At 39.0% G+C, this 22326-nt stretch overlaps 1 protein-coding gene across 1 annotated transcript; it reads right to left on the reverse strand.

Moving 5' to 3' along the window:
• Window positions 1–236: 236 nt before the first annotated feature.
• Window positions 237–15273, reverse strand: LOC149835380 (cytochrome b561 and DOMON domain-containing protein At5g35735-like). The gene is made up of 5 exons (XM_090009575.1): window positions 14607–15273; window positions 11726–12080; window positions 11193–11293; window positions 10696–10839; window positions 237–374 (listed from the first exon to the last, which is right to left on the reverse strand). Exons 1-5 carry the CDS (start codon window positions 15222–15224, stop codon window positions 237–239), a joined length of 1356 nt encoding a protein of 451 aa, XP_089865701.1. The 5' UTR covers window positions 15225–15273.
• Between the last annotated feature and the right edge of the window lie 7053 nt (window positions 15274–22326).

A 22326-nucleotide genomic window follows, 5' to 3' on the forward strand; every position in this document is an offset into this window, starting at 1 on the left:
GCAACTAAATCGACTAAATTAGAAATACTACTATGCATGATTTCTAATAAGTAAAAAAATAATTACTTTCTAACTAAGAACTAGAATCAAAATTATGAAATGAAAAGATAGAGATTTAACTAATTAAAAGCAAGAAATTAACTTATTCTAAACCACTGAAATGAAAAAGAATTAAAATAATCAATTAATCTACCTATTGATTAACTTGTTTTATTAAAATTAAATATTATTGGTAATTAAAATTGAACAGGCACATGGTGCACTCTGTGTAAAGATAGAACTCGCCCTGAAAGAAACTTCAGATCCACGCATCCAATCCCTAGCACCTTTGCAACCGTTGAATTGCCCATAGTCACGGATCTGCCTGCATCAGCCTGATATGACACAAAGACAGACTTATCAACACAAACATATACATTAGCCCCAGTGTCAACCAGCCACTTAGTTGACTCATAAACGTGATAGATTGCAGGTTAACCGAAACATACCCAGTACTGGTCCCAATGACCTCAGTCACCATATTGACTTGAGGCATTCCATCTGTGGTCCTATGAGCCTTGGCCTTCTTGGAAGGACATTCCTTAGCCCAGTGCCCAACCTGCCCACAGTTCCAGCATGATTTGTTCTTTGTCTGGATTTTGGCCTTAGGTTTAAATTGATTTTTTAATGCAAATTTTGATTTTTGTCCCTTGCCCTTAAAAGATCTGATCATCATGTTCAATTTAGGTTGTTCAGTTCGCATCACGATCTGTTTCTGACTTCTGTGCTCTTCTTCAATGGCAATGGCTACCATAAGATTATCTAGGGAGATCTTCCCTCTACGGTGCTTGAGAGACATACCAAAGTCTACCCAAGACTTAAAAAATTTCTCCACGATGGTCATTACTTGAAACTTCTCAGGAAGTTTCATATCAGCCTCAACCAAACTGTGGCGCAATAGCAGAAACTTGTATGCCTGCTCAGTGACCGACTTCCCCTCTACCATCTGATATTTCAGAAACTTGGCAACCAAGTACTTCTCAAGACCTTGGTCTTCGGTATTGTACTTTTTGTCAAGTTTATCCCATAGGGCTTTGGCAGTGGTAGATGAGGAACAATATACATCAAACAACGTGTTGGACAAAGCCAATAATATGCAACCACGACATATATTGTCCTTCTCTTTCCACTCTATAGTCGCACTGACCGCAGCAGGATCAAGGTCAGTTTCAGAAATCGAAGGGCTGTCGAGTTCCAAAACAGATAACATCCCTATCGTAGTGAACCAAATTTTCATGTGTTGCTGCCAATGCTTGAAATTCTGACCAACAAATTTCTCAGGCATACCGAACATGTCCACTTTTGGTACAAAAGTAGAAAAGGTTGACATGCTTAAAATCTTCTCTAAGACTGTGGGATCATATTTCAGATCACACAGTTTCACAATCAATATCATGATATAACACATGATTTAAATCAAGAAATAAATTCACATGAAAATCATGATTAACAGTAGATTGAAACAGGAACAGGGAGCAAGTATATCGATATCCGCATAATAGCAAAATCCAGACACATGCAAATGAACAAACATATGCATAGAACATAATATAAACAACAGAAGCATATTAATATTATGTAAAAGGCTAAGGCATACGAAAGTACTCCCCTTAGAGAAGATTCACCCCCACATACAGCGCAAATAGGGTTCGGCGTGCTTCCCTCAGGATAGAATAGCCTCAACGATCTGGATCGATGCACGCCGATGGTAGATCGCCCTTCCAAAACAACCTTAGGAACTACAACTACAGACCTCCCAGTTTTAGCAAAGCAAGAGAGAGAGAGAGTAAAGTGTATATCCGTCCCTTTGGAACCTCTCTAACCATGTTTTTATTGACGTGGGAAAGATCTGTTCAAAAGGACATGACTCTTGAAGAGTTGCCCATTTCGAATACACATGACTCCTTGCAAAGAGTTACCAGATTTGAACAGGTGTGACTCTGCGAAGGGTCACCAGTTCTGAACGAGTGTGACTCTGCCAAGGGTCACCAGTTCCAAAAGGCATGACTCTTTTCCTTTATATAATCCAAGAAAAAACAAAAAATCGGGGCAAAAAGATACATTGGTCTTGATTAGATATGGCCCTAAAGGGCCAATTACCCGAACACAGCACGACATGACACGGTGGGTGAGCACGCGTGCGCACGTGTGTGTGGTAGTCATCCCAACTCCTTGTTCTTAGGAACAAGTGTAAGAGTTTACATGTGGGTTATAAAGCCCACAACAAACTCAAACCTCTTCAATATGGGACTATTCCACATCACCAAGTCCAACGTTTTCATATTTGAATTCTCTCACCTCCTCTTCTTACATCCAACACCAATATGGATGTTTATCTTTGCAAACACAATCGGCTCACATATCCTAACATGGCCAATTTATGAGCTACCTACTTGTTAGTCCCTGGCTCCAACTGCAACGAACGTGATTAAAGGTGAATATTTTTCGCATTGTTTGATCCGCATCTGCTTTGGTATCAATCAAAGCATTGAAATAAGTTGCTCTTTAGCCAACATGCACGCATGGACAATGGTGGTAGAAAATGGTGTTAGGGAACTGCCCTTTGACCTACTCTACTGATGGATCGAAGAAACAAGCACGATAAAAGTAAAAGGAGAAAACAACCACACATGAAAACAAGGATCTTATGTGGTTTGGTGAAAACTGCCTCGTCCACAATGCACTGAGCATTTTTTTTTATTAATTGAACAGAATACAAAGGAATGGTTGCCCGTAGGAGAGAATGACCCTTCAACCTATAGATGTATCGAAGAAACAAGCATGGTAAAAGCAAAAGGAGAAAACAACCACATATGAACGTGGTTCGACAAAAACTTTCTACGTCCACGACCACACTGAACCTTCTTCTTTTATTGATGGGGATACATAATACAAACGATGATGCCTCCTTAAATAGGAGTCTACAAATTTTATATAAGAGTACTAGTATTGTTGGATAACCAAGATTTTAAGATAAAGTTACAAAAAATTGTTAGGAAAGTTTTAAAATTGATGATTTCTTTCCACCAAAAGTGTTTTAAAAAGTTTAGTCCCATATCTAAGAGAAATCAGTTTTTCTAGTGGTTTAAATACAGACTTTGTTCTCTATTCTATACTTTGGTAAGCCTTGTGTCCATGGGTGGCTTGCGGACGTTGCTGCGCATCATGCAGCAACGGATGCGCCGTTCGTGCGCACGCGCACGCACGTGCGTGCGCAAGGGCGCTTGAGGCGCAATGTGGCGTTTTGATGGCGCACTTTGCACTTCGCACGCTCGCAGTGGTGCGAGGTGAATATGAGGCGCAAATATCCGTTTTTATTTTTCGCTTTTGAAATATCTGGCCGTTTGAAAAGTTATAATATCATTTATATTGAGTTTAAGGCGCTTTGTGACTGTTGGACGGTTTTGGAGGCCTTTGATCAACAGTCAAAGGTGGGTGACTGTTCAGGTATCTTTTCGTACTATTTTCAAACCGTCAGATTTATGGCCATTAATCTCATTTATCGCAAAACGTTTTGGCCTCTCTAAAAGTCTATAAATTCTTCTATTTTCGTCTTTTGAAGATCATCTGACTCTCCATTTTTCTCCTTTCTTTCTTCTCGGTTTGGCTTGCAGAGTTCATGTGTGGTAGAGGTCATCTGTTCTTGCGAAGCAGTGACTCTCTTGAGGTTCAAGCGTAGTTGTATCCTGGGAACTCAGTCGTAACAAAACCCTTTTTCGCATCTTTGGAATTTTCGGAGTGGGGCGATTGAAGTTCTAAAGATAGCGATCTTAAGAACGTGCCTCTAGGCTTGAAATCTCTTTTCAGAAATCCATTTTTCACCAGGTTGGTATAACAAAAATTGCCTCGGAATAATGCTCCTAAACCCTACCATACGGGCAGGGAGCCCACCCTCTGCAACCCCGTCCAATTTTCTGTGAATTTGGATTTGCAAAAATTATGGATTTATATCTTGGTAGAAAACAGGCTCCACACTCTTTCAACAAATGAACCTTGAGGAGAGTTTGATTGTAGATGAGTGTGCTTCTTCCTGCAGTCTTAATTAGATCAGTTTTCTGTTTTAGTCACGGTGGGAAAGATATCAAATAAGCATCTTTGAATAAATTTCAGTTTCTTCATCCACACAGTAGCATTCAAAGGTTATGAATTTAGTTTCGAAATGATAGTGGGTTGATCTAAGATTTGTGTTGGCATTCAAAGGTTGTGAAATTAGTTTCGAAATGATAGCGGGTTGATCTGAAATTTATGCTGAGGTTATGGAGAATTTCATGAAGTTTACCATTTAGTAAATGAGTTATCTCGTACCCATATGATTCCCTATAGCTTTGTGAAGTCTCAAGTTCCCCTTCATAACAGACATAATAACAAAGCAAAACTTTTATATTGAAGAATGCTAAAAAATGCTTTGGGTTTATATATGCTAGGGCCAGCTTAGAAGGCAAGGTTGTTTGTGGAGCTAGTAAATGCGTTTGCATTTGGTCATGTTTATGCTCAAGACCAAGCTCGTGCTCAGGATGGGGTTGAAGCCTTGACTCGGCCTACAAGACCTAGGTTGAGGCCTGGTCTATACTAAAGTTAATTGGATCTGGGTTATGAGTTCACACCCTATCCTATGTTTGTGTTGACCATTAACCACACTGAATAGTCATGACAGATGGTCACAAGAACTAGTAAATAAAAAAAAACGTGAGTTTTTTACACATGAAAAATACAAGACATTGAATCTCATCTAGGTTTGAACACTAATTTGATACCAAAATATTGATTAGCATTATATCAGAGTTTGAAAAAGGTCGGAATCCAATCCAACTTAGGATCTTACTAACGGTTCCTTATCAAGGGAACTGGTTTTAGACCCGGATAAAAAAACTTGAGGCCGATCGAGTTAACCAGTCTTGAAAGCAACTTCCATGGAATCCTTGTGACAACAGTTCTGGTATTCCACACAAACTGAGGGAAATGTGTTCTCAACAAACACCTTCAAGTGGGCATCCCTTCACATGTTCACGGGTAATGGAATGTTTGTTTCAATGACCATAATGAGACGATCCAGACCCAGTTCTTTATGCATACGACCCATTTTCCTATGAATCTGAGCGAAACAAGCGGACACTATGAGGCGTTTGTTACACTCTCACCTAAGGGAAGTCAGTTTCCTTTGAAAAGAACACCAAGGAGGGAAAGTACATCCCCATGGGGAGAGGTGTTAGGGATGCCAAATGGATCCGATTTTATCCTTTATCTTACCCAATCTGACTCTGTTAGTGGGTTTAGAAAGCCCGATTGTATTTGGATGCCAATATGGTTTTGGTTTTTTGCTAATGACTTCAGGATTTGATGGATATCCGATCCAATTACATATAAAAGAATCGGGTTGGTTATGAGTTTTTTACAATCTGAATTTGAATCCGTTTAGAAAACATCCTATTAGTCAAATATTGTATTGGCTACATCCGACCCTAGTCAGAATCGTTTACGAACCAAGGATGTGCGAACTCATTTTATAGGAAATATGTTTTTTTTTTTACATTTGTTATGTGGGGCTGACCATATAGAAGAAGTTTGCTTAACCCCTCTTTGGAAAAGAGGCCCTCTTTCCTACGGAAGAAGGCTGGCCTCTTTCATAGGAAAGATCATGAAACAAACAACTCCTATAATTCTCAAGCGACACGTCTAAAAATACAAAGATTACAATTGATTGGTTTTTACTCAGAGAAGAAAAAAAAAACTAAAAATACAAAAAAAGGGCCCATCATTCATAGGCCTGGTAGCACCATAGTGACAAATGTTAAAAACGGCAAAATCTTGTTTTCCAAAAACTAGCAAGAATTTGAAATTTTTTCATAAATCTTGCATTTTTGGCAAAATCTTGGCAATAAAAAAATAAAAAAATGTATTTTTATAAGAAAATATTAATAAAAATTATTTAAAAATAAAAATACAATTTTTCACGATAAATAACTGTTTAAAACTTAAATATCGTGCTTAAATCACAGTATTTATGTTTTGTCATAAATCTCACGATATTTTGAAAATCTTGCAAGAAATTACCGTTTTAAACTTTCAGGCAATTTCTTGCGATATTATCGCGAGATATTCAAATCTCACAATATTTGTCACTATGGGTAGCACACGCCCCCGATTGATTGCTTGGGTTGGGCTCATAAAAAAGCATCTGCGTATACATGCAAAAGAAAAGTTGAATTAGAGACTTTTAGCAATCCTAGGTGTGAGTCGGCTGGGATTCGGTATGCCAATCTTGGGGCTAGATAAGTTGACCCTGGGTCCAGTGTTTTTTTTTTATGACAAGGAATCCTCATCGAGAACCCGGTCACTTAATGGGCCCACATGCGAGGTAAACCCTGGGTGAGGTCACGAAAATGCAAACCCATACAAAGAGTGGGAGTCGAATCTGAGACAAAGGAGTCAACACCTTCTTTCCGGGCAAACAACCACTTAGGATACCTGGGCAGGTGTTACTTCCGGGTCTGGTTTAAGTTGGAGTGGGGATTTGTGTGACAAACATGATCTGGGTGTTATTTTATGATTTACATGGTAAACTACTTAAAGTATCATTTATGCGATAACTTTCACCATTTATACCCATAATTTATGAGTTATCATTTATAAGTGGTTGCCTTTAAAAATCATATATATATATATATATATATATATATTGAGTATAGTTAGAGTCACTAGAATATGAGAACTGAAAATATGCAAACTATTGTGAGAACCATGATTTTCATGACTTTTTTGTTCTTTTCTATTGAATCTAACCGTATAGATGTGACCTACATGCTTGGTTTTATAAAGACCCGCTCTTGAATCATCTGATTTTGGTGCATAAAGGAGATTTTTTTATAGGCTTTAAAATCAATGGCTTATAATCTTTATAAATATTTAAGCATTCAAAAATCATATTTTTCATAAAAACACACGATCCATTGGTTGATTCCTAGCAAAATCACCATGCCAAGCACATTCACATGGTTGGATTTGCAAAAAAAGTGTTGGAAATGCATATATTTCTAGCTCTCATATTCTAGTTCTTGTATTTTAGTTTTCATATTCTAGTGACTATATATATATATATATATATATATATATATATAGAGAGAGAGAGAGAGAGAGAGAGAGAGAGAGAGTAAACATATGATAATAATATGTGTGATAAATATTATAAGTTTTCATGAACTCTACTTGTTTGCCAACATCATGATAATAGTAAACATTAAGAAATTAATTATTTCATAAAATGTGTGAATATATCGATTCGACTATAACTTTATTGCACAAGTTGTTTAATGTAAATGAGTGTACAATTCATTATTTTTTTCTCGTTTATTACATGGAGAAGCCTTAATTACTCAGGATCGGAAACGTATCCGCTAATCTTAATTAGTCACACTGGCCGTCGTCTTGGTGGCATAAAACTTCGTGAGCTCCCCACTCAACCAGCCAACCCCCAAGGGTCTGCTTAGCCTCGTGGAAAAGAGCACTTACATAGCTACTTTAGTAAAATAATATCCCTCATAAATAAAATGTTTAATGCTACGTAGGGTTTTAGAGTATCAGAAATACAATGTTCAAATGCTACGTAGGGTTTTAGGGTAAAAAACAATGCATTTTCAAACGAAGAAAAAACATTTCTCATGTAAAAGGTCGATGTGATAGCAAATCTCTCTCTCCTGAGATTCTCGGATTAGGGGTGTCAACCGGACGGGTTTGGTTCGGACCGGGTGAAACCAGACTTGGACCAGATTTTTGGGATTGGTATCAGGTCCAGACCTGGGTATAAGAGAAACCATACCCCGACCCAATAAGAACTACATAAATCAGACCCGGACCATACCCGGTAAAATAATATTTTTTATCATTTTTACATTGAAAAATTGTGGGTCTTAATCAAAACTCAGATCGAACCAGAGTCTGGTATAAAATTTCACAAACTATACCCGAGTCTATGTATTAATCGGACTTTCGGGTCCAAACTTGGGTATAAGATAGGGGTATATTTGTCTCTAACCAAGTGGTATATATGAAAACAAAAAAATAGATAATTTCTTAAGTCTTAAGCAACCCATCTCTCTAGTAGGGGGGGGGGGGGTGCAGGGGGCAAGGTCTCCACTCCGTCCCCATCTCAAAATTTTGCCTTTCTTCCTTGCACGGGTTTTGATTTTAACCTTCATCCCCTGGTCCATTCTCCTTTTCATATCCTCCGTCCCTAGGGGCGTAGCTAGGATTCATGTGAGGGGGGGGGGGCAAACAGGGGTGTAGAAAAAAAAATTTATTTGTGTGATAGTCGGGGGTTCGGGGGCAGCGCCCTCGAAAAAAATTATTTTTTGAGATAAAATAAAAAATGGCTACAATTATTAATAAAAATCTATTTCATATGGACAAATCAAACTATTTGCTGCAGTAAGGGCTGGGCTGGGCTAAAAAATGGATAAAAATCTATTTCATATGGAATCAGGGCTGGGCTTTTAAAAAAAAATAATAATAAATTTAACTGTTTGGGGAGGCAGCCCAGTCCTGCCCCCCCCTAGCTACGCCCCTGTCCGTCCCCGATCTAAACGAGGCGAGGCGGGGCTTCGTTTCTCTGGTCCTTTTGCCACTGTTACCTTCTGCTATTAGAGAAAGGAGAAGAAAAAAATGAGAGTTTGCACAGATCGTTAAAGGAAGGAGAGATGAAAGATTAGAGAATTTTTTTTTATGTTAGGGTTATATATATATAGATAGTAATTTTTTTAACGGGAATCGGGATTGGGTTGACATCTCCACATAGGTTTTGATTTTAACCTCCATCTCTGGTCCATGTCCTCTATCCCCGATCCAAATGGAGCGAGGCGGGCCCCATTTTCCCTCGGTTCACTACCATCCATACTCTTCGGGCAGCGGACTTGAGATGAAGGTGTTGACACCTTGGCCCTAGGTTCAATTCTCATCGGGTGCATGAGTGCCTTTAATTGGTGGGCTCCATAATAACTTAGGTCAATGACCCTACCCAGGGGTTTACCTTACACGTACGGAAGTAGGTCCATTAAGTGACCGAGTTCTCGGTTAGGGTTTCTCACCATAAAAAGGTAAAAATTCATTAAATTACAAACTATCAACTCACCATCACGTTATATGCCTCCATTGCCAATAGAAGTTAAGTCATCCAATTGTGTTTATTGAAAAAACTACCAAATAAAATGTGCCCCAAGCTGGAATGGCACAAGTGCTACTGATAGTAGATTATTGCATGAAAAAATGTGGCCTGACTTGGAGAATGTTTATTTCAATGACCATGACAAGACCACCCAGTTATTTACGAAAACGAACAATTTTCCTACGAATCTGAGTGAAACAATCGGACTCTATGAGGGCGTCTGTTACACTCTCACCCAAGGGAAGCCGGTTTCCTTTGAATGAAACACCAAGGAGGGAAAGTGCATCCCCGTGGGGGAAGATGTTAGGGATGTCAATGGATCAGACTTTATCCGATATCTGACCCTGTTTACTTCAGTAAGCCGAAATGATATCGGATAGTAATTGGAATCATATACTGTTTTGGTTTTTTGCTAACGACGGCAAATATCAGGATTTGATGGATATCCGGTTTGGATTACATATAAAAGAGCAGAGTTTGGAGGCCGGCCGGCTCCGCTTGTCTGGTAGGAGCAGCTAGTGCACGTCACCTTGTGTTGGGACGTTGCAGGTAGGGTGGCAAAATCTGACCCTACCCGCCAACCCGTTTCTTAGCTGGGTTAGGGTTTGGCTTAAACGGGTTCGTGTCGTAAATGGGTCGACCTACCTAACCCGTTTATTAAACGGGTCGTGTTCGTGGTAGGGGTATGCCAACCCGTTTACACGAACCCATCAACCCGCAACCCGTTTTTGTGTTTATAATTGTGTTATTCAGGACAATCTATTTATAATATATGAGACTTGATCTAGAATTTTAAAAAAATTTCAGCACAAAAACTGAAATTATTTCTTTTAAATAAATGCTTACAAGTAAAAATAAAAAGGAAACCCGTTTAAATGGTTATCGTGTATATGTTATCGAGTCGACCCGTTTAAAAAACGGGTCATGGTGTCGTGTAATCTTGTCGTGTCGACCTGACCCGTTTATTAAATGGGTTAACCGTGTCGATCGTGTCGGGTTACTCGTTTAATAAATGGGTCGTGTTCGTGTTTGCCACATCCGACCCGTTTAATAAACGATTCATGTTTGTGTTGAGGTATTCTGACCCGCCAACCCGACCTGATTGCCACCCCTAGTTACAGAGGGATTGGAACCTGGGTCTTCAGCTTCGCACAGGACCCCGCTTACCACATAGGATACCACCTCGGTGAAGATGTTTGTTAACCCCTCTTAGGAAAGAGCATGAAGCAAACACCTCCTATAATTCTCAAGTAACACAAGTCTAAAAAAGACAAAGATTACAATTTATTGGTTTTTATTCAGAGAAGAAGAAAAGAACTAAAAAAAAAAAAACGAATGGCTGATCATTCAGAAGTGTAGCCGAGGCAATAACAAGTACAGGTGCAATTCCCGCGTTGGGGTTCCCAATACCATCCTCTGCAGTTTGTGATCTTGTCCGAGTTGTCCACTCAGCTCTCCTCTCTCTCTTCGAATCCCATCATCAAAGGGAGGAAAGTAGCGACCTGCATAGCAAGGACAAAGACTGCAGTGTAGGCTTCGATCCATTTCCTTTCTGGTTCCAAGATTTCTATTCCCTTGGAGACGTTCAGGATGCTCAAGATAAAGACGGCATACTCAAGGGCCTGGTAGCACACGCCCCGATCGTCCTGATTGGGTTTATTTCTCATCAAAAGCATCTGCATATATATATATATATATATATATATATATATATATATATACACGCAAAGAAGAGTTGAGTTAGGCAGTTTTACTAAAATCCAAACTATGTTACCCGGTTGGGATTGGGAAAGCAAATCTGGGGACTAGATAAATTGTGCCCGGGTCTGGTTTAAGTCCTGAGTGGGGATTTTGTGCCACAAAACACGATCTGGGAGCTTTTTTCTGATACGGACAGTAAACTGCGAGGCGTGGTTAATTCGTTCGAGGCAGAACACTTTTGAAGTGCCCTGGGTAAGCCCACGGTGTTTTACGTTGCCAGGACAGCGACTGTAAGTACCGGCAGGCCAGCACGGCTAGATCTATGATCCTGGGAGTGGTTTCTCCATGTAATATATCCAAAAAATAAGAGTATACTGATGGCTCCCGTGATCTGCTCCGCTAAACTACTTCATATCATTTATGAGCAAGCTTTCCTCGTTTATAACCATAATTTCTATGAGTTGCTATAACGCCCTTTAAAAAGAATATGTATACATATATAAGATCACCCTCCAGTAAGAATTAGCAAAAGCTATGTTTTCTTGCTTAATATGGATTTTAAACATTAGTGAAACGTTATCCATCGGTTTATTAGTGAACTATCTACTTAAGAATCGTGAAAGATATTTCAGTAGAAATATTTTTGTTTTTGCTTTAATTCATATTCTTCAAAAAATGGGTTCAGCTTTAATATTTTTGTTAGGTTTTACATTTTGAAAACAGTTTAGGGGTAAGCCCATGGAGTTTTATGCTGTCTGGATACTGACCGGCAGGCAGAGCCAGCACGGCTTGGTCTCTCTTCATGGGGGCGATTTCTCTATCTAAATATACAAAAAAAGTTTCTCATAAAACAAATTTTCCGTGTGCAAGTAGAGTTTTCGATAATCCTAATACAAACAATTGATAAGAGTGCAGGCTCAATGCTACCCACCTGTACAGTCCCAAGAACAAACGCCGCGATCCCGAAATTCCGGTGGCCACTGAACTTCACGCCATGTGATACTTTTCCGAGCATAAGCCCTATCCCCCATGCAGCCACTCCGATCATGTAGCCCCAGGTGAAAAACGTCTCTTTAAGGCACGGACATGTATGCCACCTGCACCTGAACGCATCGTCTAATGAGTTGCTCACGGCAGCCAATGGTATCAGTAATCCCCAACTAACAGCGCTCATTATTCCATGGACCTGTCGTAGTTCATTTCAACAAGACTAAATGAGGACCAAGAGGATTTATTATATAGCTTACTCTGTTACTGTGACGATGAAGGGAATTTCTATTGTTTGGATAGCTTCAAAAGAAAACTTATAAGAACGACACAAAAAATAATGAAGGAATTACCTACAAACCATCCAAAAGAAAACTTTTTTTTTAACTTCTGCAACCGTATTACCTACAAACCATCCAAACCACTTTTAAAAATTACATTTAAAAGTATTTTTTGGCAAATCTAACTACACAGATGTGATCTTCATGATAAAAAAAACCCTAAGAACTGACTCTTATTGTGAACTTTTTGAAAATTTGATTGTTTCTAGATCATAACAATCTAATCCATTCATAAAAAAAAGTTCTTAATAAGACTGATCAGCTTTTAGGTTTTTGTTCATGAAAATCGCATCCATGTAGTCGGATTTGCCAAAATATGCTTTTTAAGTGTGATTTTTAAAAGTGGTTTTGACGGTTTGCACCTTTCTTTCGTTAGACGGTCTCCCTTCCCCCCACACACAATGCTGTTTTCACGTGTTGGGCGTTTGATTGCTTGTCCAAGCTTGGACAGAATACACTGTCCAGCACAGACAGGTTAGTGTTTTTATCTAGGACACACTGTTCAGGATGTCCAGGACACGTTCTTTTCTTAATTTATTTTATATTTAAAAAGCCGTCTGCCCTGTTCTATTTGAGGGGTGGGGTGGGGGTTGATGGGAACGGAAAAAGAGCGTCACACACGCATTTGACTGCACAAGAGCGTTACGCATCCGCGGTGTCCCACGTGAATGCCCTTTGTTTCAGCCGGAAACGAGGGAAATAACCAGGGTTTGTTACCAAACGAGCCTCCTTCCCTATCACAGTGAAATGGGAATCATGTGCTGGGGATACGGTATTGTACACCAAATGCCACCTATGTCACGGGGACACGATATTTTGGTGACGTGTCCTCCTTTGATACAAGCAGATACGATCTAAAATGCATTTGGACACTGACGCCCACACGTATTGTTAATAAGTTAATATTATTTTAATAATTTTCAATGATTCTAAGTATTATTTCAATAAAAAAAACTAAATTTAATATTAAACTATTAAAATTTAATTTTTTATTTATTAAAAAATTGTCTCCTCTTGTCCTGTTTTTCAAAAAAAAATCAAACTAATACACACATACTTCGTGGGGTCTGCCTAACCCCAGCTTGCCTTACAAAAAGAAAAATAGTATAAAGTATGGAACACTGGGTATGGCTTAACGATTGATAATATAGCGTAAGTCAAGTCAAGCATGTCACGCTGTGCCGTATTGGGAAAACTCAGAAGTAACAAAATATTGGAGAGAAGGAATGAATCATGTGGGCAGAATGCATATGTATGCTATTTTAATAAAAGATGTAAACTCTTATATATATAATCACTAGAACATGAGAACAAATGTGTGAATCATGATTTTCATAGATTTTTTATTTTTTTCTCTTGAATCTAACCATACGGATGCGATCATGTATGGTTTTATAAAAACCCACTTTTGAATCGTCCTAATTTGAAGCATAAATGACATTTTTTTAAGGCTTCAAAATCGATGGCTCATAGTTTTCATAAATATTAAAGCATTCAAAAAGTTACATTTTCATCAAAAATACACAATCCAATGGTTGATTCCTAGCATATTCACCGCGAGAAGCACACCCACATGGTTGGATTTGCAAAAAAAGTGTTGAAAATAACCATATTTTTGAATGCTTGAATATTTATGAAGATTATGAGTCATTGATTTTAAAACCTTAAAAAAATCACGTTTATGCGTCAAATGATTCAAGAGTGGGTTCTTATAAAACCAAACGTGTAGATCACATCCTACCGTTATATTTTAAGAGAAAATAATAAAAATGCATGAAGATAGCTGTTCATACATTAGTTCTCATATTCTAATGATTCTTTATGTATATACAGGTATACTATATAGGGTGAGAAAAACTAGAATACCTAAACTAGGTAAATATGTAAACTGTTTTGAATCAATAGAAATTGACGGTTTGCGTGTAAACCCTCTTTCCCCTTCTTTCTCATTTCTCCTCTTACCACCACTACCGCTTCCTTCCTGCCATCCTTTTTTGCCAGACGGCCTCCCCAAACCACGAGCTCATCCACGACCTCCACCTCCACCGTGAGCTCATCCATGAATCCAAGTCGGGCCCAGTAACTAGTGAAGGAACAGGAGAAGTGGCAGAGGTGGCGACGGAGTCACCACCTCCATCGGTCAGCTTTCGACTGCGGCAGTGCCAGGCGGGGAGAAGGGAAAGGGGGCGACAATGGAAGGGGTGGTAGCCATTTTCTTCCTCGTTTCCTTTCACCATCGTCATTTCATCTGGGATCTGCGATAGATCCGGCGTAAGCAGTGGAGGTAGTGGGAGGGATGGCTCATGTTGGTCTCTCTCTCTCTCTCTCTCTCTCTGTATATATATATATATATATATATATACTTGCAAGTAAAAAGAACTTACGATCTTTAGTTTGGAGTATCTCCCATTGGATGCAACACTCTCTCCGGTCTCAAAGTCCACCAACCCCATGGACCTCATGTGCGGACGACTCAAAGAATGAGCGTTTGGTGTCATGCCCGACACGGAGCTCCCAGCTTGCCAAATATGATTCACTGTGCTAGCGTTACTAGGGAGCACGATCGTTGCAAAGGTCGTGATCTCGTTACCGGAATTAGATAACTCGGCAACCGGGTTCATGACCGGAAAGGTCAGGTTCTCTTGGTTCAGTGATGGGTTGTAGCTCTCGAGCCGAGTTGTGAAGATCTTTGGCACGCCTGAATCCATGAAGTTAACCAGGACTTGTGCACCGGGCATGCCTGTTCCGCTCGGGTTAATGCCCCATGCAACCCATCCTTCTGGGGCTGCTGGTGCGTCACAGTAGGCGACGTCGATGGAACCATTGGCTGCGAAGTAATTCCAGTGAAGGGAGGCGTTCAGGTAGGGAAGATCAACACAAGAAGCGAAGGCTCTGCCATTTGAGAATTTGAGTGACTTGCATGTTTGAGCGTAACATGGGAAAAGCAGTATACTCATCGACAAAAACAGTACAAAATGGTAATAGTTCTTGTCCATGGACATTTCAAAATAACACGAGAATTGCAGCAATCAAAACTAAAGAGACTAAGAAACAAAGGAAATGAACTCTCTCTCTCTCTCTCTCTTTGTGCTTATGTGATGAGGAGAGAGTTGAGAAGTTCTATTTTATAGTTTGCATTAGCATTGACTTTTGAGCATGACAAAACGTGTAGAGATGAAGAGGAGGCGCAAAGCAAGACTTGATTTTTGTAAGCTTTGGAAGAGGAGGCTATTTTTATTAAGTGGCCAAAGTCAACCCTCCTGCTCATGTGCAACTTCGTCGCGTGTCGTTCTGATGTAACGGGGTCGGATTTTGCATTAGTTCAACTCGAGATCCGACTTGAAATGTTTAGTCGAGTGGGCCCGAATCCAAAAACAATCCAACTGTTCGACTCGAAACATACATTCGGATCTTACTTGAAGGATTCATATATATATATATATATCCAGAAAAAACATGTCAGACTGGGATCAGATATCTGACCATGTTTGATCCGTTTACAGCCCTACTCCTAACTCCAGAATAACGACCCGCTTCGGGTAGGCCGCGGTGCAAGAGCTATTCTCACGCAGTTTTCCAGACGCATTTACAGATTACGGCTAGTGAAAGATAACGGGAAAGGGTGCAGCAAGTGAAATGGAGCTACATTTCTTAGTTCTTATCATCATTCCACCCGGAGTCATTTCTTAGCTCCATTTGGCCCAAGTACATATTGAACCAAATACAGGGGCCTAAATCCATACTGATCCAAATATCAGGGGCTCAACTACATGCTTATCCAATGCACCACATGATATAATCCAAAAATCAGGGACCCATATACATATAGGTTGAGATTTCATTCAAAGATTCTTTTTTTCAATAAATAATGAGGAAAGCGGGCAAGTTATATGCCTCCCCCCCCCAGTGCTTATTCCAGGGTCCCCGCTACTGAGCACCGCGTGGTGCTCAGTGGGGTGTACGGGGGAGCCGTACATCCTGCAGGCTGGTGTACGGCTCCCCCCTACACCCCACTGAGCACCACATGGCGCTCAGTGAGGACCCCGGAACACACGCTGTAGCTACAGTGTGTGTTTCGGGGGTGCACACGCAACACCCTCTCATAACGAGCCCTCGCCGAAGTGAGGAAAACCCCAGGTGCGGTCCCATGACCACCTTGCCTTACTTGAAAGCTATGGACACACCAGTGCACTAGTGGTTGGGTTTGATTGGGTTTCTTCATCTTAAATTCTTTTAAAAAGGTCATTTTTCTCACATTCTTTTCCTTTTTGTTTGTTTTCTTATATTTAAATGGGTGTGCCATACTTTCTAGGGTGATCACTAACAGCAAAGTACAGACCTTGAAGCAGATCAGGCCATGTTGAACATGAGCGTTTTTGCTCGTGCCGACATTGTGGCCGTCTGTTTGCATTTTGGATGAATGCCATGTGGTTTTGTTGACTTTTGAGCTTTTTAAAATGCAAATCGGATGCCACGATGTCGACATGAGCAAAAAACGCTCATGTTCAGCATGACCTTATTTGCTTCCTGGTTTTGGTGGATTTGGTCCATCCTAATGTCGGTGACCCTGCCTCTCTTGACTAGACTCCTGAGTCAATCAAATATATAACAAGTGGGTGTTGGATGGGGGGCTATAGTTACAAATATCGTGAGAAATTGCTTGAAAGTTTAAAACGGCAATTTCTCGTGAGTTTTTCAAAATATCATGAGATTTATGAAAAAACATAAATACTAGGATTTAAACGACTATTTATCATGAAAAACAGTTATTTTTATTTTTAAATATTTTTTATTAATATTTTCTTACAAAAATTATTTTTTATATTTTTAATTTATTTTTTTATTTACAAGATTTTGCCAAAAAATGTGAGATTTATGAAAAAATTTTAAAATCTCACAGATTTTTGAAAAACAAGATTTTCCTGAAGAAAGAGTTTGTCACTATGGGTAGGGCAAGACTGCACAAGAGTTGTGCTGCGTTAGGCTGTTAGCAATTGCTTGACGAAGTCGGCAACCACCTAAAAGTGGGTAGGACAAAAATGTTGGTTTTCACATATTAGAAAATTTTCATCAGATGTCCATCTTTTTCCTAATATTTCATAAAAACTACCATGTTTTTTTAGAAAAGACATGTCAGGACCTAACTTTGCATGACTCATAGTTCAAACTGTGCATTTGAATTGGACTCAGATCACTTTATTGAGTTGGTTTAATTCAAATCAATATTTGGTGAGGTGACAGTCTGAATGAGCTCGTGGACTGTGTTGACCTGATCGAACCTCATAGTGTTTAGAAAAAGAAGCGCAACCTGAATGCAACCACTTCTCAAACAAAAGTGATGACAACAAAGTACCTAGAAGAAGAACACTTCTATGCCTTGCACATAACAATAGAATAACTTCTTCCACCCGAGCTCCAAAATAAAACCCTTATCATCCAAGGGATACCACAAAATATATATATACTTCGATTCACAAGAGCAAGGGATAATAAAGAAAATAAAGAACACAATAAAAGAGAGGCACACACCAATTTAACATGGAAAATCGTCTCAAAATGAGAGGTAAAACCCATGGGGTTGAGAGCAACCCAATAACAACTCCACTATGTGATATAAAGAATGATTACAAAGGAGCATACATAATGTCTACCAACAATAAGCCCACAAATCATCACAATGTGAAAGTGAAAGAATATCACCTAATCAATAGTGATGGTCTTCCAACAACAAAAGCCTTATTTCTCTTGCCCTAATTTTTACAAAACAAGAAGGGGATAAAAAAGAAAGAAAGAAGAAGATGAAGAACACCTACAATCAAAGCTTTTCTTCTTTCTTCCTCCTTCTCTCCCACTCTCTTTCTCTCTTTCTCACAATCTTGTGAAAGCCCCACACAAAACAAGAGGAAGAAACCCTCTTCCCTCAGTTTTTCTCTTTTCTTCAAAGAGCAAAACCCAGAAGGACTCCACCAAGCATACCATCCATCGTGCCCTTTTTTCTCCTTTTTCTTTTTTTTTTCACTTTTTCAATTTTAGTCTCTGACTTCTTGTTATTTTGATCCTTTTCAAGCCTAAAAAAAAAATGCAAGGTGAAGTGCATCTCTTCACCTTCCTTAGATGAGGTCCTCTACATTGAAGAGACCCAAATCCAACACATCTCCCCCTCACCGACTATGTGGAGGACTTCGCCAAACCGGCGATAGAGCAACATACTTCAAGCTTACCACGAGGCAACTCGTTGGTTATCATATCTGCACCATTATCATATGTATGAATCTTCTCAAGCTTAAGTAACTTTGCATCTAACACATCACGTATCCAAGGATACCTCATATCAATGTGCTTCGACCTTGCATGAAAAATAGAATTATTGCCAAGATGAATCACACTCTGACTGTCACAATACAAAACATACTTATCTTGAGTAAAACCAAGTTCTTGCATAAATTTCTTCATCCACATTAACTTTTTACTAGCCTCTGTCACTACAATGAACTCTGCCTCTGTAGTCGATAGTGCCATACATTTCTGAAGTCTCGACTACCAAGACACTGCACCACCTACTGAAGTAATCAAATATCCTGATATAGACTTTCTAGAATCAACATCATCTGCCATATCTGAATTTGTATAACCTACTAAAGTAGGTTTCTGCTCACCAAAACAAAGACACAAATTGCTTGTTCCTCGAAGATATCTCAAAATCCATTTCACAACATTCCAATGCTCTCTACCAGGATTTGAGAGAAATCTACTAACAACCCCAACTGCATGAGTTATATTTGGCCTCATACACACCATTGCATACATCAAACTGTCAACTGTTGAAGAATAGGAAATCTTTTGCATATCTTCTTTCTCTTTATCTGTAGAAGGGCTCTGCTTTACACTCAACTTGAACTGTACTCCAAGTGGGGTGTTCATTGCCTTTGCCTTGTCCATATTGAATCTTTGAAGTACTTTCTCAATGTACTTCTCTTGTGATAGCCATAACTTCTTTACCTTTCTATCACAAACAATCTTCATGCCCAAAATCTGACTTGCGGCTCCCAAGTCTTTCATGGCAAATGATTTGCCCAACTCTTTCTTCAAGTTAGCAATTCTTGAAGTGTTCTTGCCCCCAATGAGCATGTCATCAATATAGAGCAACAAAATGGCAAAATCATCATTTGAAAATTTCTTTACAAAAACACAATGGTCTGAAGTAGTCTTCTTGTAGCCATGCTCCCTCATAAAAGACTCAAACTTCTTATACCACTGTTTGGGAGCTTGTTTCAAACCATACAAGCTCTTCCTCAATCTACAGACATAGTCTTCATTTCCTTTCTTCTTAAACCCTTTACGTTGCATCATGTATATCTTTTCCTCAAGATCACCATGGAGAAAGACTCTCTTCACATCCATCTGCTCAACTTCCAAATCAAGACTTCCTGCCAAGCTCAAAGCAACTCTGATACAAGACATTTTAACAATTGGCGAGAATATCTCTTTAAAGTCAACACCTTTCTTCTGACTAAAACATTTTACAACCAACCTAGCTTTATATCGTAGCTGTGACGAGTTCTCATCTCGCTTCACTTTAAAAACTCAACGATTATTCAAAGCCCTTTTACCTTTAGGCAACTGTACAAGCTCAAAAGTATGGTTGTCATAAAGAGATTGCATCTCATCTTTCTTTGCTTCAATTCACTTCTCTTTCTGTGCATCTTACATAGCTTCATCATAGCTCTCAGGTTCTCCACCTTCAGTCAACAAGACATAGTCATATGTAGGATATCTAGTGGATGGTTGTCTCTCTCTAGTAGATCTGCGAAGTGACTCTGCAGCTGAAGAGGAACCTGTCTCATGCTGCTCAACATCATCACCATCAGACATATCTGACATGTCAATATTCTGTTGTGAATCTTCAACATCCTCATGTGTGTCATCTTCAAGTGAATTTGGAAAAGATGACAAAGGAACATGGTCCATATCAATCAAGCTATCACTGCTCTGAGATTTTTCCTTCACCACTTTCTCAATGTCTTCAATGGTTTGGTTTTCAACAAAGACACCAACTTCTTCTCAATAGGATCATACAACCTATACCCAAACTCATTCTAACCATATTTCAAGAATATACATTGTTGTGTCTTTGCTTTTAACTTTGTTCTTTCATATTTAGGAACATGCACAAAAGCTTTGCACCCAAAATCACGTAAATGATCATATGAAACGTTATTTCTAAACCAAACTCTATCAGGAATATCACCATCTAAAAGAATATGAGGAGACAAGTTAATAACATGAGCCACTGTGCACAATGCTTTACCCCAAAAAGGTCTTGACAACTTTGCCTCTGGCAACAAACATCTAACTTTTTCAGCAAGAGTTCTATTCATTTTCTCAGCTACACTATTCAACTGAGGAGTCTTTGAAGGAGTCTTTTGATGCTTTATACCATGCATCTTACAATACTCATCAAATGGTCTCAAATATTCACCTCCATTGTCAGTTTGAATGCACTTCAACTTCTTCTCTATCTGTCTCTCAACAAGAGCATGAAATTGCTTGAATGCATTAAACACTTAGTGTTTTCTCTTCAAAGCATAGACCCACAACTTTCTTGGATGATCATCAATGAAAGTCACAAAATAAAGTGCACCTCCAAGCGAACTCTCTTTCAAAGGATCACATACAACTGAGTGAACCAATTCTAAAATTTTCTTCTTTTTTGATGGAGGATGACTCTTGAAAGATACTCTCCTTTGCTTCCCAACCAAGCAATGATTACATCTTTTCAACTTCTCTTTCATCACTCTAAGAAGTAGATTCTTCTTTATCAAATAGTCAATGCCCTTTTCGCTCATATGACTCAACCTTTTGTGCCATAATTCAATTGACTTTTCATTTTAATCACATTCACAACATCCTTTGAAATCAATGCTAGCAAAACATACAAACTGTTGCACATCTTTCTACGAGCCATAACCAATGTGCCTCTAGTGAGCTTCCACTGTCCATCATTGAATGTACTACAAAAGCCTTCATCATCAAGCTTTCCCGCTTTAATTAAATTTAAGCGAACATCTGGCACATGCCTAACATCTTTAAGCATCAACATAGTTCCATTGGTGGTTTGAAAATTTATATCATCAACACCATCAACTTTAGACAAACCCTTATTGCCCATTCTCAACACTCCAAAGTCACCCGGAGTATAAGTAACAAAGAACTCCCTATTTGAAGTAACATGGAAAGATGCACCACTATCTATCATCCAACTAGTATCATAACTAGTCAAGTTTACCACATCATCATCATAGATAACAACTAACTCAGTCGAAGTAGTCGCGGTGACACGATCACCATTATCATTATTCTTCTTTTCTTGCTTTTCATAATTTTTGCTCTCTCTCTCTTCAACTGAAAACAATATTTATTAATGTGTCCTTTTTTTCGCAATGATGACACTCCATATTCTTGTATCTTAATCTTGATTTGCTTCAGCTTTTATCTCTACCCTTCTCACCCTTAAATTTACTTATCCCCATATTCTTAGTGACAAATGCCTCTGACTGTGGAGAATAGCCTTGATATTTTCTTCTCATCTCTTCATTGATGACACCTGCTTTAACAAGCTCCATAGAAACAATACTATTAGGAGCATAGTTGATGAGTGAGACCCTAAATGTCTCCCATGAATCCGGTAGAGTAGCAGGCATCCAAAGCCCTACAACTCCATCTTCAAATTTAATACTCATGCCAGACAACTGATTAATAAGCCCTTGAAACTTATTCAAGTGATCGGCTATAGAGCTTCCTTCTTAATGCTTGAGTTGCATCATCCGTCTAACCAAATACAATTTGTTGTTGCCAGTCTTCGAAGCATACAAATTTTCAAGCTTAGTCTACAATGTCCTTGCATCATTCTCATGTTGAATATGATTGTAGACATTCTCATCAACGAATTGTTGAATAAAATCACACACTTGCTCATGCTCAAATTCTCATTCTTCATCACTTTTAGATTCGGGTTTTTGAGTAGCAAACACCGGAAGATGCATATCCTTAACAAACAAAAGATCTTTTATCTTGTTCTACTATAAATTATAATTTGTGTCATTC

This window comes from Nuphar pumila, chromosome 6 (assembly GCF_984573655.1).
Source record: "Nuphar pumila chromosome 6, dmNupPumi1.hap1.1, whole genome shotgun sequence".
NCBI lineage: Eukaryota > Viridiplantae > Streptophyta > Magnoliopsida > Nymphaeales > Nymphaeaceae > Nuphar > Nuphar pumila.

Coding starts and splice junctions, on each gene's coding strand:
- LOC149835380 (XM_090009575.1), bottom strand. CDS start 15,224: ATGTCCATGGACAAGAACTATTACCATTTTGTACTGTTTTTGTCGATG. Junction 12,081..14,606: donor GATACTCCAAACTAAAGATC/GTAAGTTCTTTT, acceptor GAACTACGACAG/GTCCATGGAATAATGAGCGC. Junction 11,294..11,725: donor TTTTATGAGAAACTTTTTTT/GTATATTTAGAT, acceptor GAAGTAGTTTAG/CGGAGCAGATCACGGGAGCC.